The sequence below is a fragment of the Toxorhynchites rutilus genome, chromosome 1, assembly GCF_029784135.1.
Source record: "Toxorhynchites rutilus septentrionalis strain SRP chromosome 1, ASM2978413v1, whole genome shotgun sequence".
Taxonomy (NCBI): Eukaryota; Metazoa; Arthropoda; class Insecta; order Diptera; family Culicidae; genus Toxorhynchites; species Toxorhynchites rutilus.
The window spans coordinates 171532043-171546878 of record NC_073744.1 but is presented as its reverse complement, the minus strand read 5'-3'; the positions used below and the strand labels follow the sequence as shown (position 1 = coordinate 171546878).

General features: G+C 39.0%; 1 protein-coding gene across 6 annotated transcripts in view; it reads right to left on the bottom strand.

Annotated features, from left to right (window-relative positions):
- The window catches only part of LOC129775968 (active breakpoint cluster region-related protein), a 151049-nt gene that overhangs the window by 3273 nt on the left and 132940 nt on the right, over positions 1–14836 (bottom strand). For all 6 annotated transcript variants that reach the window (XM_055781733.1, XM_055781314.1, XM_055781402.1 and 3 more), the window contains 2 exons: positions 4721–5332; positions 4155–4658 (listed from right to left, as the gene is read on the bottom strand). In XM_055781733.1, coding sequence (XP_055637708.1) covers positions 4155–4658; positions 4721–5332 — 1116 coding nt within the window. The remainder of the gene's footprint in view (positions 1–4154; positions 4659–4720; positions 5333–14836) is intronic.

Here is a 14836-nt window from a genome sequence, read left to right as displayed (position 1 = left end):
ATGATATTTCAATGAACTGAATAGAACTTATGCTTGATAGAATATAAATAAAATTTAAATTTGGAACTTTTATGTTGGTTGCTTCGTGAAATTTCATATCAATGACCGATCATGTATTGTGAAACTTTTAGCACAACTGTAAGTGTAAAATTGTATTTGGTAGCTATTGTGTTAACATGACTTGAAATATCAAACGATTTTTTTCCCCCAAGGAAAGTTCATGCGACGAGCAAAATTGGAAAAATGGAGGAGTATTCGAAAAAGTGATTTCACATATGCTCTACATATCGTATTGGGTGCTGTTAGCCCAATTGAAATTCGCATTGAGGCATGTAGCATCGTGTTCCGTTAGGGTTAAAGCGAAAAGGAAATGGGTTGAATAAACAGTCAGAAAATAAAAAATTATAAATTAAATTACCTTTTCCAATTCAAATATATTTTCTCCATACTAAAGTAACTCTTTTTTTTTTGGCGAGAAAACTTGTGTTCGATAATGATTGTAACCAGACAAAACAGATCCAAATCATTATCGAAGAGTTTAACAATGTAATTCTTCAAACATATCCAAAATCAGCATGCAGCAGATAGCCTAACGGAATCCTACGTCAACTATGCGGTCGTGTCTTGGACACAACCCTCCTGTGACTTTTGTGAATTCAGGAATGTTGGAAACTTATATTTCCTCTATCGTTTTCTCCTCAAAATATACCACAAAATTGGACTGATAAATTCTATGCTTCAGTATAAGACGTGGTTCACAAATTACGTAACGCTGAAATAAAGATTCTGGACCATCTCCATCCCGTACGTAACGCAACTCGTACCTCTAACAAACAGTAAGTAGACCAACCTCGAACCGCCTACCTCCCCTCCCCAACATCTATCTTCAAGTGGTTCATCTCTTCTAGCGACTTCTTCGCGTAATGGACGGAGGTCAGGTCTGGCCAAAATACCACATGTTCATCCGGATGAACATGTGGTGCTTATCACTTTGTAATGTAAATCTCTCCGTTCACCATGAATCCCGAACGGGGGAAGAGCGGCTTTGACATCCCCTTTTCGCTGATGGTAACCACAGAAGCATCTTCTTTGGGGACTTGATATGGGATATGTACTTCACGTCGAAACTCACCTCCTTGGTAGGAGACGTTAGTAGCCGGGTCTCTGCCAGTCGTTGCCATCATTCAGCGTTAAATACGTCAAGTCGGTTTTCCGCTTCGCCAGGAAAAAATCATTCTCCATCACTTTCAGTCATTGCTTCTGGGTCACAACTTGTTATTCCGACACGACCGGTATTGACTTACGTTTCCAAATGATGATGTCCATCTACACTTGTTTTCACTGTCTGGCCCGTTGCTCCGACCTCCCGGTCCAAAGCCCGGAAGAATGCAGCCACCTTTCCCTCCGCATTCCGTCTTACCTTCAGCTGCCGTTTACAATCGCGTACGATCGCATCGTCGAGTAACTGGAACCAGGCCTCCGTTTGTAACGGGAAAACTCATTATCCCTTAGCACATTTTTCCTTTCCCACACACTGTTGTCCAACATCATAGATTTCCATTCCTTATAGTGCAACCAGACACCTCACTGTCCCAAAGTAATAAAACACGGTCACCCAACCGTAATAAATAACATTAGTCACCCAGCACGAAAGTGTGTTTATTACTTTCCGTGCTTTTCGCGCGCTGGAAAACGGAAAAGTATTTCAAAAATGACCTAGCAAGAAATTACAGCCACGCTTCCTCTCTCTCCTAACACGTTCGTTGTTTAACACGTTGAGTGCCACGGTTTTATAGCGAATTTATGGAAATTTTCAAGCGTATTAGGACAATCGTTTCTTATCGTAGCGGTTTGAAAGGTTTCTTGTATTGCATGCAGATCATGTATATCATGTAATCATGTAATCGTTCGCTAACTGGTCCTGGTTTAACTGGTCTGCGTTTTAACTGGGCGAACGTTAGCTGGTCCTGGGATCAGTTAAAAAGAAAAATTTCGTAAACAATCGACACCATATTCAAATGGAAGATTTGCTGTGAGGGGCATTCGAATGTGATTTGAAATTTTATGAAAATTGACATTATTTTCGCATGACAAAAACATTGATTCAATTACAGAAAAATAATTTCATCAAATTATATTTCATACCTGTTGTCGCACTCAATGCGAAACTTCCATTGGAATCCTTTTGTTTATCCAATTTCATTGTCAACGTGAATCAAACAATTCATTGAAGTTCCCTTCGATATTATTTGACGTTTTACATGCCGGACCAGTTATAACGCGTCATCCCTTTTCGCTCAATTAGCGAATGTAACCATTTCCATTTTAGGGTTGTCCGAAAAATCAACTTTTTCCTCTTTTTTTTTTCCAAAAATGCCTTTTTTCAAAAATCAATAACTTTAGAACTACTAGAGTCTAGTAGTTCAAAAGTAACTATTTTATATTTATTCTTGAAACCTGAGGTTTTTTACATAACATATCCAAAAATCAGAGATGTGTTATTTTTCGTTTTTATGTTATGATTTTTCAAAGTTAACATGTTTTCAGTCTTCGTTCAATCGGATTCGTGGGAACAAACTATAAGTTTTCTTGGATTGTGTCACATTTACCCGAAACCCACTCACCCGAATGACAGTTACCTGAAAGACATTCACCCGAATGTAACAAATACCCGAAAGCGACAGCTACCCGAATGTAACATCTACCCGAATTGACACTTACCCGAATGCGACATTTACCCGAATGCGACATTTACCCGAATGCAACAATTACCCGAATGTAACATTTACCCGAATGCGACAGTTACCCTAATGTAACAATTACCCGAATGTAACATCTACCCGAAAGCGACATTTACCCAAAAGAAGGATATATTCAAATAATACACAAATTTTACTATATTTGTATTTGTATTTGTATTTGTATATTTAATTCTGATCAGTGTTATATAAAGATCATATTTGTCTCATACTTTCATTTCCATTCAAAAAGTATTTTTCGTGGGAAGCACAATTTGAGAAATACTGGCATTGAATAAAATCCTTTTCAAAATAATGAAAAGTGAAAGAATGCAGTTTTATAACGTATTATTAAGTCCATCCATTCTTGAGGATGACACAGCCCGTTTACGAGCGTCGGACGCCATACGTTTATCTGGTGCATCATGTTTGCATGATTAACCGGGCAAACCTAATGCACCAGGTAAACGTATGCAGTCCGACGCTCGCTAACGCTCGGTCGGACCTGACTAAAGGATCGTCTCCTATTTTTCAAACAAACCGGGCAATCGGTGGAACACAGGTTTGCTTGCGATAGGCCGCCGCTTCCGACGCTGGGTCGGCAGCCTACTCGGATTGCGTCACCTCGGCGGCTTGGTGCCGCCTCGATTCCTTATCCTCGTTAAATCGGGACTTCGCCCCCATTACATTGATCTTAAAATAAATTTCATCACGAAATAATAAACTCATGATAAAAATTGCGCTGCGGCGGCAAATACGTAAGTACCATTTTTTCTTATCTATTCTTTTCACATTTTCATTAAAAGATTTTATGTAAAAGTTACCTGTTTAATTTTCGGAATATTTCATAACCCATGCTCATTTCTGAATGATCTCTTGGTCTTAAAGAGCAATACGGAAAGGAAGGAAGACAGCATGTCAATTGTGTCTACACTAATTTCTAAAAATGACACAGCGAAGTCTTCAACATCTTTTTCGAATTTCCTCATTACAATTTCTCAGTTTACTTCGTAACTTCCTAACAGCAGATTCGACAAAACACATAAACTGATTTGTCGAAATTTTTCCTTCTTCATTCGGGTAAATGTCGCATTCGGGTAAACGTTGCAACGGGTAAAAGTTCATTTGGGTAAATGTCCATTCGGGTATATGTTGCATTCGGGTATTTGTTACATTCGGGTATGCGTTACATTCGGATAAACGTGTTTCAGGTGAATGGAATTCGGGTGAATGGGACACAACCGTTTTTTCGTGTTTTTCCAGAAGATTATGGATAGAAACATCGTTTTATGAAGAAAAGTGAAAATTGTCAAAAAGTAACATGGGACGACTATGCGTAGAACGGCAGTATACACGAGTTTTGAGTAATTTTCTCAGTAGATTTTTTTCTAATATATGATGATTCATATCAGTTACCTGCAGCGTCAGTATCGAATCGATCCATTGCGTCCGCTCAAAGTCCGAGCTGAGGAAGAAAGTCATCGTTTTTCCCGCCGTCTTGTTGCCTATCTTGAACACCAAATTCGGTGACGCCAGCACTAGTTGGGCCTCGAGATCGGCCAGTTTTTTGCGGTGCTTGTCGCCAGCCCGCGACCCACTCGTTCGCTGTTTCTTTTCCTCCTTCTCGTCCATCATGATCTGATCCCGCACGGTGCATGCTTGCGACTTCAGGTGCACAATGTTGATCGGACTGGTTTCCTTCGGATCGTTCGCCGATTCCTCGCATATGACTATGTCCCGCAGTGGTATGAACCACTTCAGTTCGAACTCGAACCCATTGCGGTCCCGACCGGCTGCCTTATATTTGGCACACGCTATAACGTCGTTGAACAGGAACAGATGCCGCAGCTTGCGGTGACCGTCCGCCAATTCCACTATGAAGGAGTTTTTCACCAACCGACGTAGTGCTTTATCATCGCTCTGGAATGAAGACAGAAAAAATGGTGACCAAATTGCAATGTGCATGTATGAAGTACACTTACCGGAAACATCGATTTCGTTTGTACGACATTGAATTCCGACAGAAAATTACGAATCGATTTCGACGCTTGTCGCAGCGGATGATAATCGGGGTGTTGTTCCGGGGTCTGATTGAGCAAGTCCTCCAGCACTAAGGCGTTCTTTTGCACTCGGGCCACCGGTTTGTGGAGCAATTCCTCCAGCGATAGCGACTGCTCGTTTTGATTCTTGAAAACAATGTTCGAGACAATCTCCTTAAACTGCTGGCTGTGGGTGCTGCACTTTTTAACCGTGTCGATCGCACGCCCATAGTTGTGCAGAAAGGCGCCATACAGGTGAATGTGCGCGGCCAGTCGACGGAATACCTCTCCCACGCAAAGTTCGTCCCCATCGGGGAGGGGTTGCAACTTCACGCGCAGTTCGTTCAGAAATTCCGAGTGCACTTCGTGCAGTTCTTCGATTTTGAAAAATATCGTCTGAAATTCCTCCTCGGATATCACAGGTTGTGACGTGGTCAGCGTGGCCCGTATCGCCTTCATGTATTGCTTCATCTTGTTCAGACACTCGACGTACAGCGTTTCGCTGGTGATGATGCTGGTCACGATGTGTCGGATGATTGTGTTGCGGTTCGCATTCTGCAAGTGGACAGATCGATATAGAATAGATCATAAGAAGAGTGTTATAATATGTTGAAATAATATGTCTAAATACATCCCTCTATTCACGTACTTTCCTACGTCAATTTTACTTCCCATGCGCGTCAGCTTTATCAATGTTTCTTTCCTGTGGATTTCAACGGCAGCGGATCATATCTGTGGAACAGCTGTGAAAAGTCTTCCATTTTCTGGTCCTTCGAACCGGATTAGCTCACGGTAAGATATATCAATTGTTTATTTGTAGTTATATAGGTAGTGAAACAACATTTCTGAGTTAAACGACACACGGGTCCGTAAATGTCGAAAAACGAATTGCTGTAACACGTTTCCGAATGGATCAAAATTTTTTTTATCAAAATGGCGTCAAACAAACTGAATGATGAAACGACACTCAGGTCGACGTTTGTTCAATAAGACACATGGACCTTTTCTGAACAATGGCTAAAACTTTCAAAATCATATTTGAGCTAACTGGGAGTGGGATAAAACTTGTGTGTTCTTCAATATAAATATCAACATTCAGGTCAAGTTTTGACGTAGGACTACGTCTAACCGGAAGATATAGAGGGTGAAATGGAAATCTAGGCACTGAACAAGTAGGAAAAAATGCAAGATTTGGAACGCTTATAACTCGAGCATTTCTCAATAGATCGCAAAGGTTTTTGCATCAATTGATAGGAAATATATCTACGCATCTATCATAACGAATAACATTTCATTTTTCTTGAGATAAATAATTGAATAATTGTGAAATATCAAGCATTGTCCAAATACACTATGTGCCCATTTTTGATTGGTCCATTTTGTGCTCCTCAAATCGTACCGACCAAAACGGGCAACCAGAGCAGCAGCGAAATAGAATGAAGCACGATTGGAAAGGAAAAAGAAAAAAATGAGGGAAACATTGGTCGCAGTCTCACACATGCGTAATTCTCGAGCCAGCCAGTCAGCTTAAAAATCCCCGCTCCGCTGCCGTAACGATCATTCTCATCCGAACCGTACACCACATCGTTTCGCATCACCTCACATCAACAAACCAACACAAGCAGCCATGGTTGGATATGGCAAAGGAGGAAAAGTGAAGGGAAAGGCAAAATCTCGCTCGAACCGTGGTGGTCTGCAATTTCCCGTAGGTGTATCCGCCAATTGCACCGGAAAAGGTAGCTAGGTCGAGCGCGTTAGTACCTGTGTACCAGTCCACCTAGCCGGCGTTATATAGTTTCGGCCGCTGGAGTGATCGAGTTAGCTGGCAAAGCTGCTCGCGACGATAAGAAAACCTGCATTCGGAACATAACACATTCGGTTCGGTGGACATCAAGACAACAGGCAGTTGCAGCGAATGGCGAGTGGCAAACGCAATCGCAAAACGGCATCAGGTAGCAGAAGAAAAAAGTTTGTTCTTTATACAAACTGCTTTGGTGGCAAATCCAGAACAAGGCGGCATCGAGGGCGTTCGAAATGGTTTTTTTCAAAACCACGAGTACTAAGTTTTCTAAATTGGAACCATTCCATAAAACAAGGCGCTTTTCAGGGCCATTAAACCTTCCAAAAAAGAGTTTAGGAAATAAAGTTCAATGCTTTCTAAAACATTATCCAAAATAATAATAAAACACAAATTGATGTTTTCATAATTTGTTTGCCAGGATTTGATGAGTATGTGAATTTGGCAGTTGTTCTGAGCTTATTGATAGTTGGGGACTTTCCTGATTATTCAATTTTCACCAATTCCTAAATTGTTTCCAGATTGAAAGTACAGTAATCTACAATTAGTTCGACATTTAGCTAATTGGACGGACATGTAATGTGACTTATTTAGTTGGACATTTTTGTAAACATAGAGATCCAAATTATGATCCCACATTGAAAGTCGACACTGTACCACTGTCATCGCAAATGTTCAATTACAGGTTAAAATTACCTCCAATCCGGCACTGAGTGGTGGTAATGCGACGTGCAATTTACTGTAAAATATGTCACAAGCTGGATGGGAAGAAATTTTCCAACTGTGAAAGCTGTGGCGAGTGACAACAAATCGCTAAACAGGAAGGTTTAGCCGAACAAGATGGGAATATCGAGTGATAACAAAAACACAACACCAAAGGTTCTTTTCAGAACCATTAACATATTCATAAAGAGTAAACAGTAAACTAATCCATTTTTCAGGTAGATAGGTAGGTATTCACGTAGGTGAAGAAAATAAAACAATATATTTAAAATATATATTTAACAAAAGCTGTCCCCTTTGCATAGTCCTACGTCACTCCGGTTATGTCCCCGACATTACCCACCCGTCTTTTTATATCAGAATTTGTTCCAAAAGGAAACAGTCTCTTCCGGAAAGATAAAATGACGCGAGCAGCAAAAAATGAAAGTAATTATTTCACTGCTTTTTTTTGCTGCTCGCATATCCACGCGTTAACGAATCCGTCCATCAGTTTTTTTTCTCACCGATACAAGTGAATCGGACCGCTCTATAATATTCTTATCCAATAGATCTTCGGTATTTTTTTTCACTCGATCTTTCAACTTCCACGGATTTGTGCATTGTTTCCAAATCAAAAGTAGCGTCAAAGTATAAAACACATTGCTAGCCGACTGGGAAGAAGATGTTTTTCCAAAAATGAGAGCTGTGATCGTCGATTGAAAACTGAGGTGAAAATTAATTCCATTTCGGTTGCTATAACTGCGGCCAACAATTGCGATTTTCTGTTGCTGTTGTGTGAAAGATACTGACAACCGTCATCCATCGCTTTCGCGTAATCGATCCAGTAAACAGTGGTGATGGTAAAGATGTTCTCGCGGGAACAAGAATTTTTCAGTTGCGCTTTCAGGGCCACCGAACTGAAGAGTTATTTCAATACAATTAATTGTAACAGATTCGGTGCATTCTAAATAAGCAGACGATATAATAAAAAAGCAAACTGATTGTTTTATCATACGCTTTCTAAGGAGAGACCTTGTCTAAATATAGGAGTGTTTTTGAATTCGTGGAATAAAAAGTGACATCAAAGTACAACACATTGCAAGCCGGATGGGAAGAAGAAATTTTCCAAAAGTGAGAGCTGTGTTCTTCGATTGAAACTGAGGTGAAAATTCGTTCCATTGCGATTACTATAATTGTCCCCAGGAATTGATTGCGGATTTTCTGTTGTCATTCTGAGAAATATGCAGTTTAATCGACCAAAAAGCATATGTCTACCATTGCGAAAACATCCGTGCAATATAATGCTGTTCAAGGGAAATATGAAAAATAAGACAACGAAGCCTACAGACGTACAAGTGATTTGTTGTCTGCTATCCATTTCTTTCTTAGAGCTACTAGCGTATAGAGCTCGTACCGCATAAAATTGCATCACCGAAAAAATGCTGTAAAAATTACCCATTGAGTATTTTCTCTTGAAAATTTGGATAGAAGTAGTTTAGAGTGTATTGTTTACACTGAATTTTTATAGCTGACAGTTTTTCGAAAATTGGAAAAAACGATGTCACCCGAAAATCATCGTCGTGTATTGATTTTGCACAAGCTCCTGGAAAGTCCTCAAAACTGTGAGTCGTGTGATTAAACGTTACTACGAAACACTGAGCATCGAACGGAAGAAGAAATGCGGTCAGAATGGATGGTCTATTAGTGATCAGGAAAGTGTCTTGAAGCGTTCAAGCGGAATCCCAATGCTTCGATCAGGGATTTAGCCAAAAAGTTGAATCTGTCCAAGTCTTTCGTTCAGAGAACCAAGGACCGGGAAAGACTGCATACGTACAAAGTGCAGAAGGTTTCAAATTGTGACGAACGGCAAAATTCGTTGGGAATGTCACGGGCCTGGAAACTGTACACTCAGATGCTGACGAAGCCTCATTGTCTCATCATGGATGATGAGACTTACGTCAAGGCGGAGTTCCGGCAGCTTCCGGGGCTACTGTTCTTCACTGCCGATAACAAGTTTGATGTTCCGGAGGAAGTAGAAACTCTCAAAACGAAGAAACGTCAGTAACGAGTTCGCTGAAGTCAGAACGTCTGCTATCCAGATTTACTCAAGTAGCAGTTCATCACGGGGAGGATCATTGCTTGTGTGGGGCTGTCTTTCCTGGAATGGGGTTGTCAATCTTGTCAATATCAATGGGAATATGGCTGGTGAATCCTACGTCAAAGTCTTGGAGGAAAACCTCAAGCCGTCACTCAGGACAACTCGCAGTTTGTTTGGTGTAACATAAAAAATTTCGGTTCCGGATTTGTATCTTGCCAGGTCTGTCATGATCCGATCGACCTTCATGGTTTTGCCATTCGGTTTGGGCAAAAAAAAACAGTTCCTTTTTTCGTAAACGAGGGAGAGTTATTATTTTCACTATCGGAGATCTCAATATTCGTAGATCCCCCACTCTCTTGCCATTTATAAAACCTTATACAAAAGATTATTATAGGTGTATTATTTTTTATCTTGAAATTATTTCGATTTTATATATTTTATATATTAGGGTAGCAATGGATGTATGGGAAAATTTTTATCATCAAATTTGAAAATTTGAAATCATCCACGTTATGTTTACTGTCCAAAAAAAATTACCTTTGCAGAATTTCAGCTCAATCGCACATGATTTAGGAGTGCCTTAAAGCGCTTAACGGGTAATTTATCGTTTAAATCAACATTGCGCAGGAAGTCCCGTATGAAAAATCGAGATGACCATTTTCATCGGCAGTAAACCATACGTTTTACTTTGTATTCCGAAAAAACCACTAATCCCATTTGTGACAAAAAAAATCGAGATGACAGTAGATCTCAACGCTTCATGCAATTAGAAGACATTTTTCATCAAAATATTTTTCTTTGGAACCCTCGATTGACGTTTGTCGCAGAATTCCCTAGTACGTAAAGTACGTAAAGAAAGAGTACTTGTTTTATATTCTAAGTCAACAGTAAACCGCTGTAAACCGAACAAAAGAGATACTCGAAATAAAATTGTCGAGCGAAACGCATTTTTCATCTTTTTATCTAGCAAAGTTCCCAATCATTGTCGCAAATTCAAAGCGTTTCTCTCCGAACAGTGACACAAAAATAATTTCAAAATATAGTAGGGGAAAGTCGGGAAAGACGGACACCCCTGTATAATTGATAAATTACATGTTTATTTCAAATTTTAATGATGTACAAACTTGCAATACAGTGTATCAATACCTTTGATACTTACTGTGTAAACCTAGCTAGCTTTCTGTAAAAATTGTAAATAAAAATAAAAAGTCACAGGAGGGTTGTGTCCAAGACACGACCGCATAGTTGACGTAGGATTCCGTTAGGCTATCTGCTGCATGCTGATTTTGGATATGTTTGAAGAATTACATTGTTAAACTCTTCGATAATGATTTGGGTCTGTTTTGTCTGGTTACAATCATTATCGAACACAAGTTTTCTCCGGGGCTACTGTTCTTCACTGCCGATAACAAGTTTGATGTTCCGGAGGAAGTAGAAACTCTCAAAACGAAGAAACGTCAGTAACGAGTTCGCTGAAGTCAGAACGTCTGCTATCCAGATTTACTCAAGTAGCAGTTCATCACGGGGAGGATCATTGCTTGTGTGGGGCTGTCTTTCCTGGAATGGGGTTGTCAATCTTGTCAATATCAATGGGAATATGGCTGGTGAATCCTACGTCAAAGTCTTGGAGGAAAACCTCAAGCCGTCACTCAGGACAACTCGCAGTTTGTTTGGTGTAACATAAAAAATTTCGGTTCCGGATTTGTATCTTGCCAGGTCTGTCATGATCCGATCGACCTTCATGGTTTTGCCATTCGGTTTGGGCAAAAAAAAACAGTTCCTTTTTTCGTAAACGAGGGAGAGTTATTATTTTCACTATCGGAGATCTCAATATTCGTAGATCCCCCACTCTCTTGCCATTTATAAAACCTTATACAAAAGATTATTATAGGTGTATTATTTTTTATCTTGAAATTATTTCGATTTTATATATTTTATATATTAGGGTAGCAATGGATGTATGGGAAAATTTTCATCATCAAATTTGAAAATTTGAAATCATCCACGTTATGTTTACTGTCCAAAAAAAATTACCTTTGCAGAATTTCAGCTCAATCGCACATGATTTAGGAGTGCCTTAAAGCGCTTAACGGGTAATTTATCGTTTAAATCAACATTGCGCAGGAAGTCCCGTATGAAAAATCGAGATGACCATTTTCATCGGCAGTAAACCATACGTTTTACTTTGTATTCCGAAAAAACCACTAATCCCATTTGTGACAAAAAAAATCGAGATGACAGTAGATCTCAACGCTTCATGCAATTAGAAGACATTTTTCATCAAAATATTTTTCTTTGGAACCCTCGATTGACGTTTGTCGCAGAATTCCCTAGTACGTAAAGTACGTAAAGAAAGAGTACTTGTTTTATATTCTAAGTCAACAGTAAACCGCTGTAAACCGAACAAAAGAGATACTCGAAATAAAATTGTCGAGCGAAACGCATTTTTCATCTTTTTATCTAGCAAAGTTCCCAATCATTGTCGCAAATTCAAAGCGTTTCTCTCCGAACAGTGACACAAAAATAATTTCAAAATATAGTAGGGGAAAGTCGGGAAAGACGGACACCCCTGTATAATTGATAAATTACATGTTTATTTCAAATTTTAATGATGTACAAACTTGCAATACAGTGTATCAATACCTTTGATACTTACTGTGTAAACCTAGCTAGCTTTCTGTAAAAATTGTAAATAAAAATAAAAAGTCACAGGAGGGTTGTGTCCAAGACACGACCGCATAGTTGACGTAGGATTCCGTTAGGCTATCTGCTGCATGCTGATTTTGGATATGTTTGAAGAATTACATTGTTAAACTCTTCGATAATGATTTGGGTCTGTTTTGTCTGGTTACAATCATTATCGAACACAAGTTTTCTCCGGGGCTACTGTTCTTCACTGCCGATAACAAGTTTGATGTTCCGGAGGAAGTAGAAACTCTCAAAACGAAGAAACGTCAGTAACGAGTTCGCTGAAGTCAGAACGTCTGCTATCCAGATTTACTCAAGTAGCAGTTCATCACGGGGAGGATCATTGCTTGTGTGGGGCTGTCTTTCCTGGAATGGGGTTGTCAATCTTGTCAATATCAATGGAAATATGGCTGGTGAATCCTACGTCAAAGTCTTGGAGGAAAACCTCAAGCCGTCACTCAGGACAACTCGCAGTTTGTTTGGTGTAACATAAAAAATTTCGGTTCCGGATTTGTATCTTGCCAGGTCTGTCATGATCCGATCGACCTTCATGGTTTTGCCATTCGGTTTGGGCAAAAAAAAAACAGTTCCTTTTTTCGTAAACGAGGGAGAGTTATTATTTTCACTATCGGAGATCTCAATATTCGTAGATCCCCCACTCTCTTGCCATTTATAAAACCTTATACAAAAGATTATTATAGGTGTATTATTTTTTATCTTGAAATTATTTCGATTTTATATATTTTATATATTAGGGTAGCAATGGATGTATGGGAAAATTTTCATCATCAAATTTGAAAATTTGAAATCATCCACGTTATGTTTACTGTCCAAAAAAAAATTACCTTTGCAGAATTTCAGCTCAATCGCACATGATTTAGGAGTGCCTTAAAGCGCTTAACGGGTAATTTATCGTTTAAATCAACATTGCGCAGGAAGTCCCGTATGAAAAATCGAGATGACCATTTTCATCGGCAGTAAACCATACGTTTTACTTTGTATTCCGAAAAAACGACTAATCCCATTTGTGACAAAAAAAAATCGAGATGACAGTAGATCTCAACGCTTCATGCAATTAGAAGACATTTTTCATCAAAATATTTTTCTTTGGAACCCTCGATTGACGTTTGTCGCAGAATTCACTAGTACGTAAAGTACGTAAAGAAAGAGTACTTGTTTTATATTCTAAGTCAACAGTAAACCGCTGTAAACCGAACAAAAGAGATACTCGAAATAAAATTGTCGAGCGAAACGCATTTTTCATCTTTTTATCTAGCAAAGTTCCCAATCATTGTCGCAAATTCAAAGCGTTTCTCTCCGAACAGTGACACAAAAATAATTTCAAAATATAGTAGGGGAAAGTCGGGAAAGACGGACACCCCTGTATAATTGATAAATTACATGTTTATTTCAAATTTTAATGATGTACAAACTTGCAATACAGTGTATCAATACCTTTGATACTTACTGTGTACACCTAGCTAGCTTTCTGTAAAAATTGTAAATAAAAATAAAAAGTCACAGGAGGGTTGTGTCCAAGACACGACCGCATAGTTGACGTAGGTTTCCGTTAGGCTATCTGCTGCATGCTGATTTTGGATATGTTTGAAGAATTACATTGTTAAACTCTTCGATAATGATTTGGGTCTGTTTTGTCTGGTTACAATCATTATCGAACACAAGTTTTCTCGCCAAAAAAAAAAGAGTTACTTTAGTATGGAGAAAATATATTTGAATTGGAAAAGGGAATTTAATTTATAATTTTTTATTTTCTGACTGTTTATTCAACCCATTTCCTTTTCGCTTTAACCCTAACGGAACACGATGCTACATGCCTCAATGCGAATTTCAATTGGGCTAACAGCACCCAATACGATATGTAGAGCATATGTGAAATCACTTTTTCGAATACTCCTCCATTTTTCCAATTTTGCTCGTCGCATGAACTTTCCTTGGGGGAAAAAAATCGTTTGATATTTCAAGTCATGTTAACACAATAGCTACCAAATACAATTTTACACTTAAAGTTGTGCTAAAAGTTTCACAATACATGATCGGTCATTGATATGAAATTTCACGAAGCAACCAACATAAAAGTTCCAAATTTAAATTTTATTTATATTCTATCAAGCATAAGTTCTATTCAGTTCATTGAAATATCATTCTTCAATCAACCCATCGAAAGATTCTTATTGGAACGAAAATAATGAAAAAAACACTCGTTCATGACTCCCAACTTATTCGCCAGCACGTATGCAATCAGCAATGTCCACGCTAGTTACAATTAGCGCTATCCATTTGTGCGCGTCGTTAGTTAAACTATCGACCACGAAGGTATTTACATGCTGATTTCCCCCAGACACCTTGGATTTGAAATCTCTGTTAGGGAATACATGTCGGTGGGAAAAAAAGCTCGCCCTTCTTTCATGTATTTGCAATGCCGATTTCCCCCAGGCAGCTTGGTTTTGATGTCTCTGTTAGGGAACACATTTCGATGGGAACAAAAGCTCCCTCTACTTTCATTTGTTTGCAATGCCGATTTCCCTCAGGCAGCTTGGTTTTGATGTCTCTGTTAGGGACCCGCCGCATATGTCGTCAATTTCGACCAATCAGAAGTGGCTATTTCCGTTAGGATAGGGGTTGAAATTTTTCAATTGTTCGATAGTAAGTTTCATGACATATATTATTTTATTCAATGTAAAAAATTGTTATGGAGTGCCGAAATTGATTTGCGCAAAAATCTCATCAATCCATCTTGAAATGACTGAGCAAT